The following is a 27,550-nucleotide window of genomic DNA, read 5'->3' as shown; positions in this document are numbered from 1 at the left end:
GGTTGTTTAGCTGTAGCCGTGCCAAAACTGATCCCAAGGGTATGATGGGAGAGGTTTCATCTCTCATGACTAGGGGGAAAGAACTCAGTATATAAGAGGCTTGAGAATTTTACAAGTTTCCTTAAGTATGCCAAAGTTAATGAGCCTTCATTAGTAATTTTAAGATACGCGAGTTCCTCCAAAGGAGTGGTGCCCAAACCTCCCCCTGCCCCATGAACCACTTGAAAATTGGTGAGGGTCCTGGCGGACCACTAAATAATTTTTCTGCCTCCTGTAGGAATTGTAATGCACTGTGCTAGATGCTGTAGGATCTTTAATCCTATTTTATTTCTTGCATTGCATTTTGTTGCATTACAGTTAGAATTCCACACTGACTTTTTTCTCGCTGCTTCCTCCCGCTCGCTCTATTGTGTTCCTAATCCTCTCTGCAATATTCAGTGGTCTCCCCCCCCCCCCATATGTCCCGCTCACCTGGATGGACCATCAGTTTCTAAGAACGATGGAGCAGGCGCTGTGCCTGCCATCCTTAGCAGACACAACACAGACCGCATGAATGAAGAACAGCCGCAGTTTGGAAGCCCCTGCTCTGGAGTACTGATATTATCTCAGTTCTGGGAGGTGGAATGGCCCTGTATGGGTATGATATACGTGCAGGCTGCGTGTGCATGAGCCCCACTGGAGGGCTGGCAGACTGTGAATGTGAGTCTTGGGTTGAAAAATATTAGTGCCCTCCCCGCGGGTGGTGCTGTGGGCTAAACCACAGAGCCTAGGACTTGCCGATCAGAAGGTCGGCGGTTCGAATCCTCAAGATGGGGTGAGGTCCCGTTGCTCGGTCCCTGCTCCTGCCAACCTGGCAGTTCGAAAGCACGCGGTGGGAAGGTAAACGGTGTTTCCGTGTGCTGCTCTGGTTCGCCAGAAGCGGCTCAGTCATGCTGGCCACATGACCCGGAAGCTGTACACCGGCTCCCTCGGCCACTAAAGCGAGATGAGCGCCGCAACCCCACAGTCGGCCACAACTGGACCTAATGGTCAGGGGTCCCTTTACCTTTTACCACCCACCCCAGTAGGGCTGGCCAATATCAGCTTTTCAACATCACGGTGTATCGCCAGCCAAACAGCACGGTCTGGTGATATGCTGCAATGTTGGAAGAAAAGATGCACTGGCCTCTGCCTGCGAGACACCAGGTGAAACCGCCCCAGCTCTCACCTAGAGAGCTGAGGAGGTTTCACCCAGGCTTGCAGGCTGGGACAATGCAGCTTGTTTGCGCAGCTCAGCTGGGGAATCAGGAAGGTTCCTCCTCCCTAGCTGAAACAGCCCCGGTGCTCTCGCAGCTTGCCCACAAGCGGGAGAAACATTGGGGCTCCTTTAACTGCTTGCTGCGGGGAGTGGCAAATGTGCTCCCCTCATCTGAGCAGTTTTACAGAGCCCCCACCCCACTCCACCGTCTGCTTGCAGGAGCCAGCGCTGGGCTGGGGTCTCCTTTAACTGCTCAACTGAGGCAAGGGCAGCTGCACACTCTACAGTTGAGCAGTTTAAATATGCAGAGGGAGGAACAAGCTGTATTGGCGCCTTGCCCAATTGGGCAAGCCCTCACTCCTTGTACTGCTTTGCACACCCTGAGAAAGGGGACTTTCCTTGCTCTGGACTCACAGCTAGCCAATTTCCAGCTTAGGTAAAGGTAAAGCGACCCCTGACCATTAGGTCCAGTCATGGCGACTCTGGGGTTGCAACGCTCATCTCGCTTTACTGGCCAAAGGAGCTGGCGTACAGCTTCCGGGCCAGCAGGACTAAGCCGCTTCTGGCGAACCAGTGCAGCGCACGGAAACACTGTTTATCTTCCCGCCGGAGCGGTACCTATTTATCATTTTATCTACTTGCACTTTGACGTGCTTTCGAACTGCTAGGTTGGCAGGAGCAGGGACCGAGCAACGGGAGCTGACCCCCTTGCAGGGATTCGAACCGCCAACCTTCTGATCGGCAAGTCCTAGGCTCTGTGGTTTAACCAGAGCAGCGCACGGAAACACCGTTTAGCTTCTCGCCGGAGCAGTAGCACCCACTTTAAGCTGCTCATCTTGACTTGCCAACAAGGCTTCTTCTCTCTTTCAGACAATCATACCTCGTTTTCTGTTTTGGGCGGAGGACACTCAAAAACATCAAAGCCGTTCGACAGCCCGATTTTCCTGTCTTCTGGCCCCCTCTCCTCGGCCTTCCAGTACACCCATCTCTCTTGCACCCTGCTTGGCTTCTCAATGATGTCTGCCACCCTGGTCCGCAGCTGGGCAGGCTCTGTGGCTTCCAGCACGGCCTCCTTCGCAGGGAGTGGCGGCAAAGAGTTCAAGATGACGGAGCCTGGTCTCAGAGACATCAAGACGGGGCCTGCGGGCAACAGGAAGGAGCATTTGGCACAAAGATCAGGAAGATCAGAGGATTTCAGAACAGACTCTGAAGACTCACAGAGGTTTTTAGAGCCAGGCCAGTGAATGACAGAAAGAAGCAGATTTCACTCAGTCCAGTAATGAAGCCTGTGAGGACTGATATACTCTGCAGTAGAGAAAGTACACACGACTAGGGCTGGCCGATATCAGATTTTCTTTTTTTCTTTTAATAAATAAGTTTTTTTAACATATCATTTTCAAAAGTAATTAAACATATTTTACATCTTATACAATTTTTTTAACTTCCATCAATCACATCTGAAAAATTTCCAATCTATTCACTTAATATACATTTCTTACTTTCACTGTTACATTTAAATCTCATAACTAATTTATCTATTCTTTCTCTACTTTGCAATGTTTCATATATTCCTCCTTACAAAACTTATTGTAGTCCTATTAGCGTACAGTGGTACCTCGGGTTACATACGCTTCAGGTTACATACGCTTCAGGTTACAGACTCTGCTAACCCCGAAATAGTGCTTCAGGTTAAGAACTTTGCTTCAGGATAAGAACAGAAATAGTGCTCTGGAGACTCAGCGGCAGCAGGAGGTCCCATTAGCTAAAGTGGTGCTTCAGGTTAAGAACAGTTTCAGGTTAAGAACAGACCTCTGGAACGAATTAAGTACTTAACCCGAGGTACCACTGTAATTTGTTGGGCCGATATCAGATTTACAACATTGTGATGTACCACCAGCCAAACATCCTGATATAGTGATACACTGCGATGTTGAAAAGCGGAGGGAGGAACAAGCTGCATTGGGCCTAGCTCCATGAGGCACCAGAGTGAATCTGCCTCAGCTCTGTCAGCAGAGCAGCGGCTGTTTCACCCCGGCACCTTGCAGGGCCGAAGCTGATGCAGCTCGTTCTTGCATACACCGGGCCTCTGGCGGCGGAGAAAGTCCCTCTGCCGCCAACGCTTTGCACACTGAGGGAAGAACGAGCTGCATCGGCCCCAGCAGCTCGCTCCTCCCTCAGTTTGAGGGCCAAAGCGCAATGGGGCCCTCAACCGGCGACGGTACAGCGCGGGTGAAAGTGCCATCGCGCTCTTGCCCTCAAACCGGTCCTGGCCGATGTATCGATACAAAGCTTTTTCTCTCATTTTGCCCAATTTCTTTGGCTAGGCCAAAAGAGAATGATTCTTCCATGCACCAGACTCAAGCCTTGGAGACTTAAGAGACTCAAGCCTTAAGAGGTGACCGTTACACATTCACTGCAGCAGTGCAGGGCCTACATTTCTGTAGCTTCATGTCTCAACATTGCTTATGCTTAAAGCAGGGACAAGGAATCTCCAGACCAGGATCCAAATTTGGCTTGCTAGGCCTCCTTTGGCCCACGAGGTTGTTTCCCCTAAACCACACCTGCCTGCCCGATACCTGTCATCCACTGTTGTCCAGTGTTGGGTAGGTACCAACATGGCTACAAAGGAACGCCTGAGCGTATGATGAGCTCCTTAGCAGGAGCAAGGTGTGCTTAAAGAATTGCAAGGGATCACTAGGGTCATCTAGTCCAACCCCCTACAACGCAGGAATGTTTTGTCCGACATGGGGCTCGAAACCACAGCCCTGAGGTTAAGAGTCTCATGCTCGACCGACGGAGCTATCCGAGCAGTTTCCAGTTACACCAAGCGGTTTCAACAGAAAGCACTTGTCACTATGGGAACAGCAAAGCCAGGCAGGAGGTGGGGAGGACAGTGAGAAATATGGGAGGTTGGCGCTTGAAGGGCATCTTGCGCAGGGTCGCCGCTCAAACCTAGCAATGCTCCTACAGGTGTGTCGCTCACCTGATCCTCTAGTTCTGCCGTTAACACGATGCAGACCAGAGAGAGGAGGACATCATTTTGATTCAGGCCCTTTGGGTCTCACTGACCTTTATTACTGCCGCTTAGCCATTCTTGTGCTGTCAGGGCTGGCTGGGCTCCAGCTGTCATCGGGTAGATGTCTTCCTGGTACGATTCAGACTGCAGAGAGATACCAGAGCACACTGGCTTACGTCTGAGCAAGTGCCGCACCCCTCCCCCCCCCAGCCCTGTTTAGAAGCCACCCGGCAAAAGCCAGGAGAGATTCACTCACCCGACGCGGAACTATCATAGACACCGGCTCTATCAGGTACTTGGCTGGGATCAGTTTATAGAATCGGAAGATCTCGCAGGAAGAGACATCCAGACCCCTCTTTGGCATGATACCTAAAGACCGGGGAAGCAGGGAGACGTGTTATGGCAGTGTGAAACTAGACATGCACTGGCCAACACTGCTAATAAAACTGGCAATTACCACAATCCCGTTATGCAAATCTGTGGTGTGACTGCATTCGGAATACTGTGAACAGATCTCGTCGCCTGACCTCCAAAAGCTGGAAAAGGTTCAGAGAAGTGCAGCCAAAACGATCGAGGCACTGATAAAATTATCAATGGCCACTAGCCATAATGGTCATGTTCTGTCTCTACTGCGGGAGGCAGTAAGTTTCTGAATACAGTGGACGCTTGGGTTTGCAAATGTGATCGGTACGGGATGCATGTTCGCAGCCTGCAGCGGCGCGTCTGTGCATGCGCGGGTTGCGATTCGACGCTTCTGTGCATGCGCAAAGCGCGATTTAGTGCTTCTGCGCATGCACAACCGCCGAAACCCAGAAGCAACCTGTTCCGGTGCTTCTGGGTTTTGGCAGGTCCGTAACCCGAAAAAACGCAACCTGAAGCGTCTGTAACCCGAGGTATGACTGTACCACTTGTGAGGAAGCAGAAGTGCAGAGCTCCATTTCTGCTTACAAGTTTCCCACAACATCTAGTTGGCCACTGCAAAAGCAGAATGCTGGACTAGATGGGCCACTGAACAAGGGAGGCACTTACGAGGTTCTTAACATGGGACCTAAAACTCCAGCTGCTCCTCTTCCTCTACAAACATGCAGGGAGACTTGTAGAGGGGGGAAACAGAGAGGGTTGGCCTCTTACGTCTTTACCTCCCATCCAGCACTTACAACATTGTCTTTCTCCAACCATCGCAGAACACACTGCTTCCCTCTCTGTGCAATTTTTTCTCTCCCATCCAACTCCTCCTAAACGTTGCTGCCTCTGTCTCCAACCTGATGTGGGATCACCAGGGAGCAAGTTGGAAAACTCTCCTGTTTCTTTAACAGCCACTCTGTTTTTCTCTGCTGGTCTCACTGCCTCACCCTTCGTTTGCTTTGCGGCAAAATCTACAGTAGCAAGCGGGAAGTGACTTGCGTCAGGAAAAGCCCAGAGCTACTGTTGAGAAGTGTTGGGATGCAACTCAGCTTGCAGTGGAGGCTGATGTGTTTGCTTGGGAAAGCGTGGGAGGAAGATCCTGTTTTAGACTGTCCTTTCCAACCTACGTAATTGGTGCTGACCTTCTCTCAGGCATCGGACCTCTCAGGGTTGCTGATCTCATTTCCTAGGGCTTGTTGAATTTTTCAACTTCCAAATTCCAAAATGAGGGGTTCTGAAAAGTTGCAGCATGACTTGGAGATTCAAAATATGTTTTGGCTACATTAATATAATTTAGAATCATAGAATTCAGAGGATCATCCGTATTGCAGGAATATGCAGTTGTCCCATTTGGGAATCGAACCTGCGACCTTGGGATTATCAGCACCATGCTCTAATCTACTGAGCTATTCAGTTTTGCTTGGGAAGTAAAACTATGTAAACCTGCATAGTAATCATTAAAAATGACTAAGTACTTGTAGCTATTATTGTTGTTATTATTATTATTGGGCATAGACTGACATTTTCATAAGGTAAAATTAAAATTCTTTGGTTTTCCAAAAGCAGTTTTTGTGCCTCTTCACCAAACATAGACAGACCAAGCTAAACATTGCCTGATCACAAAAAGAATAGCGGGTTTGAATTCCTCACACACAAAAACATATTTTTAAGACCCTCTCACTGAAGAAATTTGCAAAAATTAAATTCACCCCCTAAAATGACACACCCTGCTCATTTCCTCCTCCTTTGCTTTCTCCTTGAGAGAGGTGAGAGAGGAGACTCCACCTTAGACACAGAGAACCAGGATCTTTTCAGTCAAACATGCATTTCCTGTAATAAAAGTAACTTTCTTATTTTCCTAAACTCAGAGTCTCCATGTAATTACACCCAGGGCAAAGTGTGCTCTTCCAACAGAGATTCAGTATTAACTTCTGCGGAGTGTTTTAACTAGAAAATGCCAACAGCTACAACCTCCTCCTCTGCAGCTGGGGGGCTGTTTAAAGAGACTGAGGATTCGGCTGGGCAATAATAATAATAATAATAATAATAATAATAATAATAATAATAATTTATTATTTATACCCCACCCATCTGGCTGGGCTTCCCCAGCCACTCTGGGTGGCTTCCAAAAAAAATATTAAAATACTCTAATACATCAAACATTAAAAGCTTCCCGAAACAGGGCTGCCTTCAGATGTCTTCTAAAAGTCTGGTAGTTGTTGTTCTCTTTGACATCTGGTGGGAGGGCGTTTCACAGGGAGGGCGCCACTACCGAGAAGGTAGCCAAGCAATCCCTCCCCTTTGCAACCCCAGAGAAGGAGGTCTGTTAGTTGGAACAGAAAATGGTTGCTCTATGGTGCAGTTGCATATTCAGATGAAGCTTCGTGCACACCATGTGTTTAAAGCCCAGTTAAAAGACACTGCTTCCCCCCCGGGAACTCTGCTGGGAATTGTAGCTTTGTGAAGAGCTAAACTACAGTTCCCAGGATTATTGGGGGGGGGGGGGAGCCTTGCATGCTTTGTATGCTGCGTACACAGCTAAAGAGTGGGGGGGGGGGGAGAAAAAAGAAAGGCCTCTTAGAATGGTATTTTTGAACAGCCTGAAGCAAAGCAATAGTTCTCTGATGAAATTCCCTCAGTGGCAAAAGGGAAGCGGCGAAAGGAAGAACCTCAGCCACGTTGCACAGCTGTGACAAAACTGAAGGGAAGGAGGAACAGACCGAGGCCCGTTATCTTCCCATGACCAGCTGCCTCTTGCCGTATCGGTTCTTCACGGACACCCCTTTATCGCACATCACCAGCAATGAAAACGGCTGCAAGCTCACCTATTCCTTTCTGGGGCAAAGGGGAGCGGTACTCCATCAGGTAATTGAGGTATGGCTTCTCCGGACTTATCTCGTAGTACCTGATGTTCCCGTCGCCCTAGAGATAATGGGAGAGACAAAGGGGCAGTGTTGTATCCAAGAGAAGGATGTGCTTGGCTCCCGACACACCATTTGGGGGAAGACGTTTCATGGTCCCCAGCTAAAGAATCCTGCCACCGTTCTTAACTCGCGCAAATGCCCGTTCCACGTGGAGAGCGGTTTCAACGGCCAGGCACGGGAATCTAGTTATCGCACAAGTTTTATTTATAGTCTTGCCCACATACAGTTGTGCCCCACAAGATGAATGCCTCGCAAGACGGAAAACCCGCTAGACAAAAGGGTTTTCCGTTTTGGAGGTGCTTCGCAAAACGAATTTCCTATGGGCTTGCTTCGCAAGACGAAAATGTCTTGCGAGTTCCTGCAGGGTTTTTTTCCTCCCCCCCCCCCCTTCCCCAAGCTGCTAAGCCGCTTATCAGCTGATCCGCTAAGCCGCTAAACAGCTGATCCGCTAAGTCTCTAAACAGCTGACCGCTAAGCCGCTTATCAGCTGAGCCGCTAAGCCGCTTAACAGCTGAGCCACTAAGCCGCTTATCAGCTGATCTGCCTAGCCCGCTAAGCACGCTAATCCGCTAATGGGCTTGCTTCGCAGGACGAAAAAACCGCAAGACGAAGAGACTCACGGAATGGATTCTTTTCGTCTTGCGAGGCACCACTGTACTTAAGACTCTGTAGCAAGGGCAAGGACTCACCTTGCCCAGCACATACAGCATGTGTGTGTCCGAGTCATAGAAAGGAAACAAGAGACCCGAGGAACCGTCCATATCCTCCTCTAGTAAAGGCACGGAAAGGTCACCCTGCGTGAGGAAACCAGAAACCACAGCTATAAAGTGGCAAAACACAACAAGAACAACAAATGCAGTTCCGGAAGGATTTAGAGCAGGGGCCGCCAACCTCTTGGGGCCACTGGGCACATAGGGCGTTTGCACCAGTCACAAAATGGCTGCTGAGAGGGCCTGGCATAAAACAAAATGGCTGCCACATCTAAAAGAGCAGGGAAAGTGACACAAAATGGCGCAGGCATGCCATGCTCCACACCAGCCACTGTTGTGCTCTCTTACAGAGAGAAGCTCTTTGCACATCTCTGTTCGTAATTGCTTTGATTTGTTTGTTTGCTTGCTTGCCGTCCATCTGGCTGGGTTGCCCGAGCGACTCTGGGCAGCTCCCAACCAAAATATATATACTAAAAGCACAATACAACATCACACCACACACTAAAAGCTTCCCTGAACAGGGCTGCCTTCAGATGTCTTTTAAAAAAGCACATAGCTGTTTATCTCTCTGATACTATATTTGAATGAGCTTTAAAGATTTAGCGTGTGCGCACGGCCTAAACAGCAGAGAGAGAGAGACAGAGCTGAAGTGTTGATCTGTGATGGAACCATTAGCGGGGCGAGTGCCTGAAGTGGTTTGCTGAGCAACTCACCTGATCCCATAGTGCAATTTGCCTGTTGTTCCACCTCGATGTCCCCGTGGAGAGCAGCTTTTTCATGTTTCCTAGAAACAAAACTTTATTCACTCTGTGAGACTTGTTGTTTGCTTCCTGCAAGAAGACATGGCGTGTTACTCAGAGGAAATCAAGCACACCAAATGCTGCTTCTTTCAGTGAAACTTATCCGCACCTGCCTATTGTCTGAAGTTTTGAAAACCCTCCACCATCAAAATTCACAGCATTCGCTTATCTCCCTGTACAGCTGATGCAGCAATACAGTGCTACCTCGGGTTACATACGCTTCAGGTTACAGACTCCGCTAACCCAGAAATATTACCTCGGGTTAAGAACTTTGCTTCAGGATGAGAACAGAAATCGTGCTCCGGCGGCGCAGCAGCAGCAGCAGCAGGAGGCCCCATTAGCTAAAGTGATGCTTCAGGTTAAGAACAGTTTCAGGTTAAGAACGGACCTCCGGAACGAATTAAGTACTTAACCCGAGGTACCACTTTATATGATTTGGAAGCCATACCAGACTAATTTAAGGTAGACTGTCAAGGCAGGGCTTGTCAGGCCTCTTGGGGAACGCTAGTTTGCTGCTGGGGAACGATCACATTACACACCAACTGATGAATCACCTGAGCTAGAAAACTACATAGAGGACTGTCCTCTTAAAGGCTTCTCTTGCAGGACCCTGTTGCGTACTCCACTTAAATCAGCAGCGTGTACCACAGGCCTTGGGACACAGAAACACTTCACATGAGCAATGAAGAGAGTAACTGGGAATCAGGATCCCGGGTAGATAAGTGACAGGAGCAATCCAGCAGTAAATCACACCCTGCCTGTTGGAGTTAACTCTTTATTAGCAAGAATAGGATCTGCACAGACTTGGCTGGGCGTCAAGCCTAATGAGCGCAGCAGCTCATCCCCAGTAGTTCTTGCCCCATGGATCAATTGCCCAGACTAAAGGTTCCTGTCTCCCCACAGCCATCTATGTCTCCTTTCCAGGTTTCCCTCCCCCAAACAATCGGAGACTGCACCTGCATGCCTTGTTCTTCCCACTTCATGCCTCCTCTGGTTGTGGGAGACCAGGGAGGAGCCTAGCTTGTTGCAGCACAAGGGGAAGACATCCTTGCTTCTTCCCCAGCTTGACTGATCTCTGCCTCTTGGCCTCCCACTCACCAGCTTCCACTTCTGATTCTGGACTTCTCTCAGCCACAGACTGTCTTAGCACACTAAGCCCTGTTACGCCTTTAGCTTCTGACACCAGTTCTTCCCAATCTTCTCCCTCTGATCACTCATCACCATCCCACCACTCCCTAAGCTCTGAGCCCTCTACCCTGTGTGGTTCCCTCCCACTATTCCTGTGAGTCCAACCGGTCCAGGACAATGCAGCAGGCTGGACGCTGAATAATGGGGGGGGGGGTACCATATTTTTCACTCCATAAGGCGCACCTGACCACAAGGCGCACCTACTTTTTTGGGGGTTGGGGGGGAATTCAAGAACAAAAATATGCGGCTCTTGGGTGCTTTTGCGGGAGGTGGGGGAAGTGTGAGAGCCTCGCTCTGTCCCTTCCTCCACCTTCCACAAAAGCCAGGGATAGCCGCACAAAGGCTCCCCGCTGCCCTGCGGAGGCTTTGCGGGCTACCCCAGAAGCGCTTTCCCCCACCGCCAGCCCCAAAGAACAGGTCAGGGCTGGCAGGGGAAGCCCGGGTCCCCCACCCCAGCCCCAGGGACCACACATTCACTCCATAAGACGCACAGACATTTCCCCTTAGATTTTAAGAGGGGAAAAGTGTGTCTTATGGAGCGGAAAATACGGTACTTTAGAAATGAACTGAATGGCCTATGACTGACTTCTGCCTCCCTCAAAATGTGATGATTATGGTGCAAAATAACAGGCATAGCCCCAAGGCGGCCTTCGGGGAGGGACATTGGGCCCACCAACCCATCTAAGCTTGATTGACGCTCCCCACCTGAAAGATAAGGTAACTGCAAGCAGTCAAGTGACGATCTTAATGTCATGGACGGCAGCCGAGTCACCTTCCCACTGCTAAACTGCCTATATCAAGCTAGGTGGACGGCCCATCCGATGTGAAAAAGAGTTGTGATTCCAATTCAGAATCAATTCATCATTATTCAGGAGCAGGGAAAGCTGACTTTGAAAGTGCTGCCCAGCTGCAGAACACAATAAGGCTGTAAATGACAGCAGCTCTGGTTTGGGCCCCCAGATGTAAACCTGGTGTAGGATCTAAGCTAGATCTTCTGCTCTAACCCTGTTGTTTCAGAGAAAGATGCACCCCACCTCCTGGCCTGCAGACCTATCTTTCTCCTGTGCACAAGAGAGAACATCCTTTTAGCCACCTAAAACAAACAGCGGTCTTCCCGCGTGGCGCTATCTCGCCAGCCCTGCATACCTGTAGGACAGTTCCTGCTCGTGGGTCAATGACCCTTATTTTCCTGTCCCTGCAGGCCGTGGCCAAGAGGCTTCCGTCTGTGTTGAACGACATGGAAAGAATGACGTCCGTGTGGAAGTGGATTGTCTTCACCGGGGTCTGAATTACAGACTCTTTGGTGTCAAGGTTCCAGATCATGATCTGAAGGCAAAGAGAGGTGCGTTCGTGAAAGTTTCCCGAGCTCTCCACCCACAGTGCAGACAACGCACAAAAAGAACAATGACTACTCCAAATACTATGCAACTTGGACAAATTGTAAACAGCACATTTCCATGATTTTCCCTGTTCAGCTTGACTGGGCAAAATTTATGCAGCTTCTGCTAGCCACGGGGAAGGAGAGGCGGCTGCTTGGGTGCAAATGCTCCAGCCCCTGAACACTGAAAACTATATCCAGCAATGAATCTGGCTTGTGAAGTTTCAGGAGACATCACCACCCACTTTTACTTCATTCCTTTGCAACCATTAAGGACTAGAAAATCCCAATTTGTTGCTGGCTTTGATGAAAATTGAGGTTCTTATTTGACACGGGTAGTTCAGCTGGTTAGAGCGTGGTGCTGATAATGCCAAGGTTGCAGGTTTGATCTTTATAAGGGACAGCTGCATGTTCCTGCATGGCAGGGGATTGGACTAGAATCACTAGATGATCCTCAGGGTCCCTTCCAACTCTACAATTCCGCGCCTGAATTCTGCAACCAATACCATATTCTGTGGTCTTGCAGAACTGTGGCATATTTATTTGCAATTCGGGCTTATATGGTGCTTTGCACAAACAACAACAACATGCCACCTCCCTACACACAAACACACACACACACACACACACACACACACACACACACAATCTAAAGAAACAAGTTGTGGGAACATCCTGCTAGGCAATTCTGGGCCGGCTTATCCATCCCCCCCCCCCCCCCCGCATTTTTACCCCTCTCTTGCTTTGTGTTCCATATGCATGCTGGGAATAGACTGTGGCCACCATGTTTTGGAAGGCAGGAAGTAACCCTTTGCCTCTAGTTTGGCAAAGGGTTATATCCTCTCATTCATTTCACACACCTCAGATACTCTGCCCAAGACCCCCCATGGAAGCAGAACAGAACAACAGCATGTTGATGCTTGAAATGAAGGTTAACAAGACCCTGACTCACTTTGTAATCATAGCCGGTGCTGAAAAGGATGTTGCTCGCAGTTGGGTGCCATTCGATGAGTCCCACCCTTCGCGAATGACCAAGAAGCTCCTTCTGTGCATCTGTGATGTTTGTTGTGAGTAAGTGGTGAGGAATGTTCCAGACTTTAACCTAAGAGACACAGCAGTGCAGAGACTTTAAGCCGGCTCCGTTAATCAACACCTGCCATTAGCAGCAGCAATCAGGACTAATAAGTCTTAATCAGTAGTTGAGGATAAAGGAATGTGGGATGGAGAGATGGTTTGCAGGGGGTGGCAGAGGGGCAGGATCAACGGGCACCCAGTGCATATCCAACTCTCACAGTCTAGGTAGGAATCCATCCTGTCCCTTGGGTTTCCTCCATGTGGACCACCAAGTGTCTGTGCACAGACAAAGGTAACATCAAGTCAAGAGAGATGTTCCACCTGCACAGTGAGAGTTGTGCTTTCCATTGCCCCGCCCAAAAGGGGGGCAGGCATCTGATCTGTCTCACTTCCTGCATTACCGCTTTAGGGTGGAAGCGCCAAACCAGGACCTTAAGAAGTGCCCCACTCAGCTGAAGTGTTTATTTGCATTTCTCACCCTGCCTCCAAATAATGGCATTCTGGCCTCGAAACAACCTTATGAACTCAGTCAAGTTAAACCTGGCTCTAATATCCAAACCCACCACTCCAAAAACAGTATGTCCTAGTTACTTTATCAGCTGTCCCTTGGAGCCTTCCTAGCAAATGATGAGGCCTTTAGAACCAGTGTAAACATGTTGCGGCCCGGTCTCCATCATCATCAAAAACACCTTGATGCCTTATGTGCTCCTACCTCTCTGTTGAATTCTGAATCCCTAACCAGTGTTAAGCTCGCACCAGCATTTTCAGTGTGGTTACATCCACTCTACATCAGGCAACCACAACCAGAAACACATCTGCCGGCTTTGATTTGAGCTAACCATGGTTAGGGGGACGCGGGTGGCACTGTGGGTTAAACCACAGAGCCTAGGACTTGCTGATCAAAAGGTCGGCAGTTCGAATCCCCGCGATGGGGTGAGCTCCCGTTGCTCGGTCCCTGCTCCTGCCAACCTAGCAGTTTGAAAGCACACCAGTGCAAGTAGATAAATAGGTACTGCTCCGGCAGGAAGATAAACGGCGTTTCCGTGCGCTGCTCTGGTTCGCCAGAAGCGGCTTAGTCATGCTGGCCAAATGATCCAGAAGCTGTATGCCAGCTCCCTCGGCCAATAAAGTGAGATGAGCGCCACAACCCCAGAGTTGGCCACGACTGGACCTAATGGTCAGGGGTCCCTTTACCTTTAACCATGGTTAGAACAGTGCTGACTTAACACTAACTATAGCTATGAAAGGAAAGGGGGTGAGCCTATGGGATAATCTCGATCTTCTAACCATAGTTAGGAAACTGGGCAGCCTTCTGTCTGCACCTGACAGGGGTTATATCGCTCCAGAGGTTCCCGAAACTTACAGTGGTATCTTCAGAGCACGAGGCTATTACAAAGTCATCGAAAGGGTTCCACTTAATGTCTAAAACATTCCCTTTGTGCCCACAGATGCGAGGGTAATGCGGGTCGAGTTTTCCTGTCTGGAAACAAACGGAAAGATTTAGTTCCCAAACGGCAACGTCTCTGATAAGGCCTGTCAATCGACACAAAGCAAAACAGAACTCTCCAGTGTGTCTTGTCCTTCATGGTTTTATCTTGACCCCTTAATGTATCTGTCTCTTGGAGCCATTTCCTACCCATATTAAACCACCAGTATCAACAGTTGCCATAACTTGCTTGTGTTCCCTTTTGCAGGGTTTGGATACAAACTACACAGACTAGGGGCTCCTCCAGATGATGTGTTTATTGACCAGTCATTCTGAGTCGCTTGCACAAAGTTCTGTGGAAATTAGACTCATCCAGTCTTTATTGACCATTCATTCTGATTTGCTTGTGTGGGGTTTTTATACGTCTTCCTGTGAATCATGTATTCATCCCACACTTTTCATTGAATTTCTCTGTCACTTTCCTAACTGCAAAAAGTCTGCTGCTGCTTTTTTTCCCTTTCAAAAAGTGGATTCTTGTACTAGGGCAGGGGTCTGCAACCTGCGGCTCTGGAGCCGCATGTGGCTCTTTTACACCTTTGCCGTGGCTCTGGGGCGGATACTAGTGAGGGGAGGAGGCGCATTGTGCGCCCCGACACTCCCCACTGTGGCGGGCGCTGTACTGGCTGTGACGTCGCATGGGGGTGGTGCGTGCGTTAGTCACGCACCGTCCCGACGTCACCTTCCCACCCGCTGTCAGATCGGAGGGCAGCGGCGCGCATGCTTTAAATGTCGCAATGGTTTTGCGGCTCCCAGGTTGTTTTTTTCTTCGGAAACGGGTCCAAGTGGCTCTTTTTGTCTTAAAGGTTGCAGACCCCTGTACTAGGGTGACAGAGTGCACTGATCCACGTTGATTCTGCAATCCTAAATTTCTTGTATGCACTTGAATCCTTCCCACAAAATACTGATAATCTGGAAACAATCCAGTAGGGAAGGACTGAAAACAAAACACATACAAATTTAGGGTGAAGAAAAACATATTTTAGAGCAGCCAAGCCAGTCTGAGAATGCCCATATGTTTAATACAGACACATATGTTTTTCTCTCCTAAGGCAAGCTTTCTGCCAGTTTCCAGCATAGTTGATTTGAAATATAGCTGTGGATGGTGCCTATTGGCTAGTTTCTGTGACGCCACAAATGTCACCCCCCCCTCAATTCCTGATTTACTTTCACAACTTTATTTTGAACATTTGAGGTTTGCTTGGGGTTTTTTGGATGGTGAAGGATGGACATTTAAATGAATTACCATGTATGTGTGGCGTAGGGGAAAAGACAGACCTGATGTATGAAGGAAGAGGAAAAATGATGACAAATTCAGCATGGAACCAGCTGGAATATATTCTGCAATTGGTAGGTTGCAAAGCTAGACTCCCAATGCAGATTAAGAACCTGCAATAACTGCATCTTACATGTGTTTTCAAATACTACCCAGAAACAGCAAAGGAGAGACTGTTGCACAGGAGTTTCCTTCATCTCAAGCAGTATGAATGTGGTTGCGATGTGCAACCCTGCTTGCAACACACACTGAGGATGGGAAGCATATTTCCATTTGCATTGCAAAGTACATAGGAAATGCAAATTTCCAACGGCTGTTGTGGGCTGGGTATACGTTTTTGCTGTGCCTCTGTCTGGACTGGAGTCTTAAAATGGCCTCTTAACCTTACAGAGAGCGGAGCTAAAATACATTTTTCTTATTGTATATATTTTCACCACAAGGGGTCTGTAGCAGACAGGTGTTTTGAGGGGCACTGTAAAGGTTAGCAAGGATTATTATACTAAATATGTAAGTAAGATTCTGTTGTTGTAGATCATGGTCCTTTGGATTATAACATATATCTATTACATAAAGGAAGCACAAGTGATGTGTGGCTGTTTGGTGGACCAAGATACTAATACACTCACTTTCGGCCACAGCGCCACTGTTATACAGCCCTCAAAAGGTTTTCCCCAGGGTGAAAAATGGTTAGTAAACCCTGTCTTAAAGGGGCAGTAACCAATTAAGAGTACTTTTGGAGAACATCTAAAGAGCTATTATAGTTGCGTGAAAACGTGAGCAGGGTTTGAAATATGAGCAAGAGAAGAAACATATTAAGGTTAATCACTTAGGATGTACATATGGAGTGTTATAAGTTAAATTATGCAATGTTAAAGGATAAACATAGAACCCCATGGAGAGGGGGATGGGAAGTCAATGGATAAATTAAAGGTATTATTGATGGTAAAGTATGAACACTTTTGAAAACAAAATACCATATTTTTTGCTTTATAAGACTCACTTTTTCCCTCCTAAAAAGTAAGGGGAAATGTGTGTGCATCTTATGGAGCGAATGGAGGCTGCGAAGCTATCCCAGAAGCCAGAACAGGAAGAGGGATCGCTGCTTTCACTGCACAGTGATCCCTCTTGCTGTTCTGGCTTCTGAGATTCAGAATATTTTCTTTCTTGTTTTCCTCCTCCAAAAACTAGGTGCGTCTTGTGGTCTGGTGCGTCTTATAGAGCGAAAAATACGGTGCATCTTTTTTTAAAGAGTGCTTTTTGGAATAGTCATTCAGTCCAATCACCCCGTAAATGTGTTGTCCAAAACCAGCCCCAGAATTACATACATTTACAAAAGGAAGCATTCGTGACTTTATCCTGGACGACGACCTTTTGGATCATCCTGTAGCTCGATCACCACCATCTTTAGCACAAGAATTGGTGGCAAGTGGTTTAGGTCCTCAGTCTGGTGCCCAACAGAGCCTCAGATCCCAGGGACCCTCGCCTAAAAATATGGCTTTCTCTTATGAAAACCAATACATCTGCAAAGGGCTCACCAGGCAACTCAGGATGAGTGGGAAAGGCAAAAGGGCTCTTTAAGCCCCCTTCAACCTACAACAGCAAGCTCTTCCAGAGTCCTGGTGTTTGTATGGGCAGGGAGGAGGTCCCAGGCAATTCTTGTGCAACTCAGCAGTGCGTTAGCCGCAAGCAAAACGAACCCATGCAGTGCAAAAGGAGTTTATATGGGGTTTGTGTGCATGTGTGTAAATGAGCCCTTTGCCCTAGCTCCCAGTTCATGAGAGAGTCAGTAGACAGAGCCAATACTGTTGGCCTTTCAATCCCTTTGGTTTTCAAGTGCCACGGGCAACACTGGCCTCTGTCCCTCTTTCCTTCCCTCCCTCTTCTGATGCCCTCTCACATCTCTGCCTCCCAAAGGCTCACACAGCTGTTTATTGCAGCAGCCCTGGCTACAAGCTCCACAGGTGAATGGTGCTTCTGGGGCTGGCCGGGGGGTGCTTCCCAGCCCCCTGTGGGGCAGTGTGAGGAAACACCTCTCTTTGGGGCAGGGGGGCAGCTCACAGACCAGGGGTGGCAGCTATGGCTGCCCAGAGAACTCCCAAGGAGCGGGGAGAGGAGGTTGAGGGAACACTCTACAAGGGAGGGTGTTTGAAAAAGGGTGAGAGGCTGCCAGTTCTGCAGGCAAGGGGTGACATTACTGGGCTCCTCAGCCCCACAGGGGTGCCACAAGAGAGCTGTGGGCTCAAAGAGGTTGAAAACCTCTGCCTTACTCCATTCAAAATATGCTCCTCTGTTAAAATGAATGGGCCATTTGGGCTTTAGGAGGTTCCATTGCCCACCGAGACGTACAAACACACAAAACCAGCTACACCTGTCAGTGAGGTGGTCCTTACCTGATTTACTGGTATTACAATAAAGGCTCCTCCGCCGGCACATTCTGTCACAACAGCAACGAAATGCGGGTTCACAGCGCAGAAGTGATTGTCGTGAACGCTGCGGGTGATAGGCACACAGTCGTAGCACTTCTCCTTACTGGCTGCCTTGCCGTAAACATGGCGGAATTTTGAACTCCGGTACTGAGGGGACCATGACATCTGCAATGAACACAGAAAACGGAACCGTGAAGCCACCAGACCGTTTGAGATTTCAGATTCAAATGAGGACACTCTTCTACAGTGGTACCTCGGGTTACATACACTTCAGGTTACATACGCTTCAGGTTACAGACTCCGCTAACCCAGAAATAGTGCTTCAGGTTAAGAGCTTTGCTTCAGGATAAGAACAGAAATCGGGCTCCGGCGGCGTGGCGGCAGCAGGAGGCCCCATTAGCTAAAGTGGTGCTTCAGGTTAAGAACAGTTTCAGGTTAAGAACGGACCTCCAGAACGAATTAAGTACTTAACCCGAGGTACCACTGTATATGTAAGGTAAAAAGTAAAGGGCCCCTGGATGATTAAGTCTAGTCAAAGGCGACTCTGGGGTTGAGGCGCTCATCTTGCTTCAGGCCAAGAGAGCCGGCGTTTGTCCACAGACAGCTTTCCGGATCATGTGGCCAGCATGAGTAAACCGCTTCTGGCGCAACGGGACACTGTGACGGAAACCAGAGCGCACGGAAAAGCCGTTTACCTTGCCGCCGCAGTGGTAACTATTTATCTACTTGCACTGGTGTGCTTTCGAACTGCTAGTATGTATATGCATTTATATGCATCCCAGCAAACTCTTGGTGAATTGGGCGCTTCCCCTGCATGCAAGGACAAGCTCCGGTGGATTGAACAGATGCGACTAATGGTGGGTCCAACAGTCAAGAAGGTGGTTTCTGCACGCGCTGTAGAGGAAAGTGAGGGGCAGGTGGGGCCTGTCAACCTGAGAAAGCAGCTCATCTAGGAGAAGGAAAACTCTCAAACGAAACCTCCACCGCCTTGTGGGCTATCGGGGGAAGAAAAGGCTAAAGCAGGGGTCTGCAACCCGCAGCTCCGTAGCCGCATGTGGCTCTTTTACACCTTTGCCGCAGCTCCGGGGCGGATACTAGCGAGGGGAGGAGGCGCATTGTGCGCCCCGACACTCCCCACTGTGGCGGGCGCTGTACTTGCTGTGACGTCACATGGGGGCGGTGCGTGCGTTAGTCACGCACCGTCCCGACGTCACCTTCCCGCCCGCTGTCAGATCGCGGCTCTGGAGATATATTTGTTTTAAATGTCGCAATGGTTTTGCGGCTCCCAGTTTTTTTTTCTTCGGAAACGGGTCCAAGTGGCTCTTTTTGTCTTAAAGGTTGCAGACCCCTGGGCTAAGGAGTAAACCATGGGTAGGCAAACTAAGGTCTGGGGGCCGGATCTGGCCCAATCACCTTCTAAAACCGGCCCGCAGACGGTCCAGGAATCAGCATGTTTTACATGAGCAGAATGTGCCCTTTTATTTAAAATGCATCTCTGGGTTATTTGTGGGGCATAGGAATTCGTTCATTTTTCTTTTCAAAATATAATCCGGCCCCCGACAAGGTCTGAGGGACAGTGGACCAGCCCCCTGCTGGAAAAGTTTGCTGACCCCTGGAGTAAACCCTACACAAATCCAGAGTGGAGTCCCTAAGACACTTGGGTGGTGCCTTGTAGGCCTCCTTCTTGCAATTCCTGCAGCTAAGCCAGTGCCAAGCGTATTGCTCTGCTTTCCTTTAGACCACATCAGTGAGGCTGAGAGGTCTTGTCGTCTCGGCAGCTCAGGACCTCCAGACACACTGCCAAGGCTTGCGCCCCAGGGAGGTCACTTCAGTGCCGCTAACACAGTGGTTTGACTTCACTCCATTGTCCCTTGAGACCGACAGATGCCAGCAATATAATATGCATACATGGGAATTCCTTGTAGATGACTGAAAAGACTAAGTCAGGTTGTGTACCCACAGCAATGCCCGAGGGGGAATGACTGTTGGGAGGAGTGCAGAAAGAAGCAATGCCATGGTACACCTGCAGAAGCACAGCCGGACACCTACAACTGCCCCACCTGCAACAAAACATGTCTCTCCTGTATTGGTCTCTACAGCCACAGCAGGCACTGTAGCTGCCCAGTGGTTTGACTTCCAGTGGTTTGACTCTTCCATTGTCTCCCGAGACAGACAGATGCCTATTCTTACATCAGTTATCACTGCCTGTCTGTCTGTCTCACACACTCACATCCTGACACACTGTTGAACATTCTTCCCTGATTACTGTATCCATTTATCCGGTCTACCCTGTTGTTGTGTTGTTGTTTAGTTGTTTAGTCGTGTCCGACACTTCGTGACCCCATGGACCAGAGCACGCCCGGCACTCCTGTCTTCCACTGCCTCCTGCAGTTTGGTCAAACGCATGCTGGTAGCTTCGAGAACACTGTCCAGCCATCCTGTCCTCTGTCGTCCCCTTCTCCTTGTGCCCTCCATCTTTCCCAACATCAGGGTCTTTTCCAGGGAGTCTTCTCTTCTCATGAGGTGGCCAAAGTATTGGAGCCTCAGCTTCAGGATCTGTCCTTCCAGTGAGCACTCAGGGCTGATTTCCTTAAGAATGGATACGTTTGATCTTCTTGCAGTCCATGGGACTCTCAAGAGTCTCCTCCAGCACCATAATTCAAAAGCATCAATTCTTCGGCGATCAGCCTTCTTTACGGTCCAGCTCTCACTCCCATACATCACTACCGGGAAAACCATAGCTTTAACTATATGGACCTTTGTTGGCAAGGTGAGTTGTCTTTTTAAGCAGTTGTGTTAAACTGAGGTTGCAATCCAGTGCATGCTTACTTGAGTGTAAGCCAAACTGAACACAACTGAAATTCTTCCAAAGGACTTTCCCCCAACTTTCATAGGCTAGATTTCCTATTTGTTTATTTATTTTTTAAATTAAAAATGTTTGATAGAACGTTTATTCCCACAATGGATCTGGATTACAGAATAGCTGCAACTCAGATGCAGCAACATTTGCTTTCTGGATAGGCAGTTACAGGGAGGGGGATACAGAAGGGAAGTTAATGAATACAAGGGCACATGTATGTATTGCATGTCAAAAATGCCCCTCAAAAATTCCCCCTAAAGGAAAGCAGGGGCAGTGATTAAGGATAGATACCAGAAAACAGTCTTGATTAGCCAACTCTCCCTAGTTAATAAAGACAATTAGAGCACATGTACCAAACTAAATTAGCAGGGCAAAGGGGAACAGTGATCTGAGGCAGAAAATTCTCCATTTCATAAGTTCATTAGTAACAATGAATTCCAATTACAAATAAAGCATTAGGTCGGCTTGGCAGTTTCAAAGCTTTTAGCTCCGGTTGCTAAAACAATCATGCTAAATTAGATCATTCTCCGGGACATCAAATAATTTCCCAATGCAAATTACCCTAAATTTTTCCAATTCTTTTTTTTTTTTTTTAGAAAACCCACATCACCGTTGAGGAGACAGGCATACTATTAAACTCTTTCAATAGTGCCCCCCCAAAACCAGCTTCCTTTTGGCTTCACAATCAGAATAAGATGGAAATGCCAGCAGACCTTATTCTCCTATCATCGGTCATTGCAGTGATTTTTTTTTAACTTTAAAAAGCTCAAAACTGCTCTTGGGATTGGAGAAGAAGAGGCTTCTTGATGACATGATGGGTGCCTGCCAATCAGAGCTTCTGCTGTCAGTTTGCAGAATTGTGGTTCCCACCCATCTCCCTTCAGGACTTGACCTTGAACAGAAAAATTCCTTTTGCGCTGAATGTAGCAAGGGCACTTCCAAACTGACGCCACTACTTGGGGAAAAAAATGTTATGTGTATCTCCACCTTCAGTCTGTTTAGTTTTGAGTTTCTGATGAGTCAGATTGAAGGTGGGAAACTACATGGTTCAGGTAGATGGCCTGATTTTTTATGCCAATAATAATAATAATAATAATAATAATAATAATAATAATAATAATTTTATTATTTATACCCGCCCACCTGGCTGGATTTCCCGTTTCATGCTTAGCTCATTTAGGAACAGTTTCATGGGATGCTGCTACAATGGGATGCCGCTGCTGTCGAATGCATTCTTCGTCACTCCCCCACCCCCCCTCAAATAATGCAAACATTAAAAGAGAGTAGAAAAAAACCAAAATACAGCCATGAAACTACCAAGCCATATGCAGCCCACCAGTCACGTATTATGGCCTGTGGCAACTCCTTCCCGCTTTCATTCTAAACAGCAGGTTTATCAGGCTCCTGGTGAGCCACCATACATTCACAGCAAGCTATGAAGATTTGCCCCAACATTAAACCTTAAAACAACATTACTGTCGCATAAAATAACCCAGGAAAGAACTGCATTTAATGCTAACCCAACAGCCCCCAAAGCCTGGCAAAGCAGGAAGCTTTTACTAGACTTCTCAAAGACCCAATAGAATGGACTCGTCGACAGTCCCGTCCCCATTCCAGTTGGCAATTTTGGAAGAAGGTGCCATGACCAAAAAGTCCCTGCTCCTTGCAGTCTCTCACTTTACCACTCATAGTGAGTTCTCTGGGGCAGAAGACTCACTTGATGAACTGAGCATATGGAGCTGTTAAGAAGGTTTTGTGGCAGTTTTTCTCAACCTCGAGTCCCTAGCTGTTGTTGGACTACAACTCCCATCATCCCTGTCCGCTGGTCCTGCTAGTGGGGAGCAGGAAGAGGATGTTAGCGAGGGGTGTAGCCATGACTGGGACCCAGCGGGGCAAGCCGGGTATGGGAAGGGTGAGGTTGGGGTTGTGGGAAGTATTAATGGGGTGAGAGAGGTAGGCAAGGTAGGGGCCAGAGGAACAGGACCCTTCATCACAGCCAGAGGACCCCCCGTCTCCACAAACAAGGTGGGCCCTGAAGCATAGGAGCAGCGGGAGGTACCCTCTGGGAGCCTGAGACAGGTAAGGACACACAGGCCAGCTCACTAGCTGGCGAGGAGGGGCTCATTAGCCATAATCATCATCATCATCATCATCATTATTATTATTTATTATTTCTACCCCGCCCATCTGGCTGGGTTTCCCCAGCCACTATGGGCAGCTTCCAACTGAATATTAAAAACAATACAGCATCAGACATTAAAAACTTCCCTAAACAGGGCCGCCTTCAGTTGTCTTTTAAAAGTTGTTTATTGCCTTGACATCTGCTGGGAGGGCGTTCCACAGGGCAGGCGCCACCACCGAGAAGGCCCTCTGCCTGGTTCTCTGTAACCTCACTTCTCGCAGCAAGGGAACCGCCAGAAGGCCCTTGGCGCTGGATCTCAGTGCCTAGGCTGGATGATGGGGGTGGAGACGTTCCTTCAGGTATACAGGACCGAGGCCGTTTAGGGCTTTAAAGGTCAGCACCAACACTTTGAATTGTGTTCAGAAACGTACTGGGAGCCAATGAAGATCTTTCAGGACCGGTGTTATGTGGTCCCGGCGGCCACTCCCAGTCACCAGTCTAGCTGCCGCATTCTGGATTAATTGCAGTTTCCGAGTCACCTTCAAAGGTAGCCCCATGTAAAGCGCATTGCAGTAGTCCAAGCGAGAGATAACCAGAGCATGCACCACTCTGGCGAGACAGTCTGCAGGCAGATAGGGTCTCAGCCTGCGTACCAGATGGAGCTGGGAGGAGGGATGTGGTTTCTCAAGTAGATTAGGCTCAACACAGGTGAGGGTCACAGGCTTGGCGAAGCCCAGGTGCTACAATAAAAACTCAAGGGAGAAAAGGGGACCAGAGCTGAGGTGCTCTGTCTGCTCAACTGCCCATGGTGATGGACTTCGGCTTGGATGCTCCAAGGTCTCTGCTGGGACTGTGCTTTGGGTTTGACTCTGGACTGTGTTTCTTGACTGTTGCACTTTGGCCCAAGGGACTTGCCCATACGTGGCTGTGCTTTAGTTCTTGAAGCGTCATATTTTGCTCCCAAGCCCAAGGTGACTCTACTTCAGGCATAGACAAACTCAACCCTTCAGGTGTTTTGGGACTACAACTCCCATCATCCCTGACCACTGGTCCTGTTAGCTAAGGATGATGGGAGTTGTAGTCCCAAAACACCTGGAGGGCCAAGTTTGCCTATGCCTGCTCTACTTCTACGTACTATCAATTTATGCTTCTCCTTTGCACGGTCAGTAGTTTTGGCCTGCCTTTAAGACACGTTTGTTTATCTTGGCCTTCAGATGACAATTGTTGTCCTGAGCCTTCTATTCCTTTCCTGCAAGAATGGCAATTTGACTGCTTTTAGTTCAAACTTAATTTAGATTTGTTTTCAGTTGTATCTATTTTCTACTGCATGCTGCCTTGGACTCCTTCAGGAGAAAGGAGAGGGGAGAAGTAAGAATAAGAAGAAATTTACCGTGGTAATTCCCAAAACAGTTTTTGCTGGATGGCCATCTGTCATAAAGTGTGCCTCCACCCCCATCGTTCAGCCCGGACGCTGAGGTCCAGCTCCGAGGCCCTTCTGGCAGTTCCCTCACTGCAAGAAGTGAAGCTACAGGGAACCAAGCAGAGGGCCTTCTCAGTGGTGGTGCCCGCCCTGTGAAACGCCCTCTCATCAGATGTCAAGGAAATAAACCACTATCTGACTTTTAGAAGACGTCTGAAGGCAGCCCTGTTTAGGGAAGTTTGTAATGATTGGTGTTTTATCGTGTTTTTAATATTCTGTTGGGGGCCAGATGGGTGGGGTATAAACAAACAAATTGTTATTATTATTACAGTGGTACCTCGGGTTACATACGCTTCAGGTTACATACGCTTCAGGTTACATACTCCGCTAACCCAGAAATAGTGCTTCAGGTTAAGAACTTTGCTTCACGATGAGAACAGAAATCGTGCGGCGGGAGTGCGAAGTCCCATTAGCTAAAGTGGTGCTTCAGGTTAAGAACAGTTTCAGGTTAAGTACGGACGTCTGGAACGAATTAAGTACTTAACCCGAGGTACCACTGTATTATGCTTTAGTTGAGATTCCTGCATTGCAGGGCGTTGGACTAGATGACCCCCCAGGATCTAGGAGTCTTGGTTGACCACAAACTTGACATGAGCCAACAGTGTGACGCGGCAGCTAAAAAAGCCAATGCAATTCTGGGCTGCATCAATAGGAGTATAGCATCTAGATCAAGGGAAGTAATAGTGCCACTGTATTCTGCTCTGGTCAGACCTCACCTGGAGTACTGTGTCCAGTTCTGGGCACCACAGTTCAAGAAGGACACTGACAAACTGGAACGTGTCCAGAGGAGGGCAACCAAAATGGTCAAAGGCCTGGAAACGATGCCTTATGAGGAACGGCTAAGGGAGCTGGGCATGTTTAGCCTGGAGAAGAGGAGGTTAAGGGGTGATATGATAGCCATGTTCAAATATATAAAAGGATGTCACATAGAGGAGGGAGAAAGGTTGTTTTCTGCTGCTCCAGAGAAGCGGACACGGAGCAATGGATCCAAACTACAAGAAAGAAGATTCCACCTAAACATTAGGAAGAACTTCCTGACAGTAAGAGCTGTTTGACAGTGGAATTTGCTGCCAAGGAGTGTGGTGGAGTCTCCTTCTTTGGAGGTCTTTAAGCAGAGGCTTGACAACCATATGTCAGGAGGGCTCTGATGGTGTTTCCTGCTTGGCAGGGGGTTGGACTCGATGGCCCTTGGGGTCTCTTCCAACTCTATGATTCTATGAATCTGACTGTTTAGTTCTATTCTATGAATCTAGGATCCCTTCCAACTCTAGAATTCTATGACTCTAGGGTTTTTAAAAGGCCAGCATCTTGAACTGTGTTTGAAAACTGACAGGCAACCAGTAAAGATCTTACGATACAGGTATCATGTGCTCTATGCAGCTGACTCAGCCAACTTTGTAGGCAGCTGCACTTCTGGACCAAGTGAGCAGTTCAAGTAAGGCAGCCTTGAAAGGCAGCCACACACAGAGTGCATTGCAAAAAAAAAAATCGAACCAGGAAGCTAGCAGAGAATCTAAGGCAGCTGCCAGGTCCTTCCGAGGGCAAAGCAGAAATGCATACCATGATGCTTAAAAAGATCAAAAAAATCAAAAGCATATTGTGACTTGAAGAGGTCAAGTACTTTGCCAAGCAGAGCCGGAGGCTAAGCTCAAACATCTCTCTTAATCCCGCTGAACGCAGTGTGACTGTGAATAGGTGATCCTTACACAGCAAAAAGGAATTTAACCATCAGATTTCCTGGCACTAGACGGAGAAGAGATGGTTATCTCCCCTTCAGAAAGGAGGAGGCTGTTTGCCCCTAAGCGCTGTAGACATGTTTTTGCCGAATTATCTGCATATATGTTTGTTTATATCAGTGTAGTCTAGAAGGCCATTAAACGGGAGGATGTGTTGCTACATCGCTGCACGTTGGGAAAGTTTCCAGGCATCGGCAATATGTCACAAATAACTAGGAGGAGGGATGTGTGGGTAAGCCGGCTAGTGTTTGTTGGTTGCTGTTGTTTCGCGGGCTAGCAACTTTTGTAGACTTATTTGCACAGCTGTATGAGAAAGAGGGGAAGAGAAGAGAAAAAGGGGAGGAATGTATATGAAAACACAGCAGGAAGGAAAACTGCTCATCTCTCTCTCTCTCTCTCTCTCTCTCTCTCTCTCTCTCTCTCTCTCTCACACACACACACACACACACACACACACACGGTCCTTTGGTTTGTTTGCTGCTGTTTCTAAAAGCACTCACTTTCTCTGTTAATTGCACCAGCCCCTTCCACTATCTCATTGCTGATTTAGGTAAAGGTAAAGGGACCCCTGACCATTAGGTCCATTCGTGACCGACTCTGGGGTTGCGGCGCTCATCTCGCTTTACTGGCCGAGGGAGCCGGCGTACAGCTTCTGGGTCATGTGGCCAGCATGACGAAGCCCCTTCTGGCGAACCAGAGCAGTGCACGGAAACACCGTTTACCTTCCCGCCGGAGCGGTACCTATTTATCTACTTGCACTCTGACATGCTTTCGAACTGCTAGGTTGGCAGGAGCAGGGACCGAGCAATGGGAGCTCACCCCGTCGCGTGATCGGCAAGTCCTAGGCTCTGTGGTTTAACCCACAGCGCCACCCGTGTCCCATCATTGCTGATTTATAGGACGAATATTCCTCCCAGAAGAGTGCCATGATTCTGCAGTTACCTACTACAAAATATGGCATTGATCATGCCCTGAAGGCTTAGGTCTCTCCATCTTTTTCCATCCTAGCCTTGAAGAGCTGCTGGCTCTCTAACCACCTCCATTCTTCCTTCCAGATCCTGGGAACGTGGTGGTACCACATGTCCGAATGTCCCATCACATCAAAAGATCCCTGCCTTTGGAAAACCAGCGTGTCAGGGAAGAGGTCTGTTCCCTGAAGAACTAGTTTTCTGTAGGCAAAAAGGAAGTAAAACCAAATCAAAACACCGCAAGATTACAGAACTATGGCCCCTTTCTTAAAACAACCAACCAGAAAATGGATATAACAGGTTAAACAGAAGTAAAGTTAAGATCTGGTTACACTACTCTGTACGTTTGGTAGCCTTTTCGCCCATTTTAGTCACTGGTGTTCTAAGCATGTGGAAATATTTTTGAATGATAACATTTCAGCTCATTATTTCTCTCTTTTTTCACCTTGGAAAGTAGATCCACAGCG

General features: G+C 48.3%; 1 protein-coding gene across 2 annotated transcripts in view; it reads right to left on the bottom strand.

Annotated features, from left to right (window-relative positions):
* The window catches only part of CORO2A (coronin 2A), a 61,517-nt gene that overhangs the window by 1,195 nt on the left and 32,772 nt on the right, over positions 1 to 27,550 (bottom strand). For both annotated transcript variants that reach the window (XM_028712507.2, XM_028712509.2), the window contains exons 2-11: positions 17,882 to 18,082; positions 14,096 to 14,212; positions 12,611 to 12,760; positions 11,427 to 11,606; positions 9,006 to 9,122; positions 8,272 to 8,376; positions 7,484 to 7,580; positions 4,510 to 4,622; positions 4,307 to 4,397; positions 2,118 to 2,377 (exon numbers count right to left, since the gene is read on the bottom strand). In XM_028712507.2, coding sequence (XP_028568340.2) covers positions 2,118 to 2,377; positions 4,307 to 4,397; positions 4,510 to 4,622; positions 7,484 to 7,580; positions 8,272 to 8,376; positions 9,006 to 9,122; positions 11,427 to 11,606; positions 12,611 to 12,760; positions 14,096 to 14,212; positions 17,882 to 18,082 — 1,431 coding nt within the window. The remainder of the gene's footprint in view (positions 1 to 2,117; positions 2,378 to 4,306; positions 4,398 to 4,509; positions 4,623 to 7,483; positions 7,581 to 8,271; positions 8,377 to 9,005; positions 9,123 to 11,426; positions 11,607 to 12,610; positions 12,761 to 14,095; positions 14,213 to 17,881; positions 18,083 to 27,550) is intronic.

The sequence above is a fragment of the Podarcis muralis genome, chromosome 17 (assembly GCF_964188315.1).
Source record: "Podarcis muralis chromosome 17, rPodMur119.hap1.1, whole genome shotgun sequence".
Classification (NCBI taxonomy): domain Eukaryota; kingdom Metazoa; phylum Chordata; class Lepidosauria; order Squamata; family Lacertidae; genus Podarcis; species Podarcis muralis.
The sequence above is the reverse complement of the archived record's forward strand: the minus strand, read 5'-3'. Positions and strand labels throughout refer to the sequence as shown.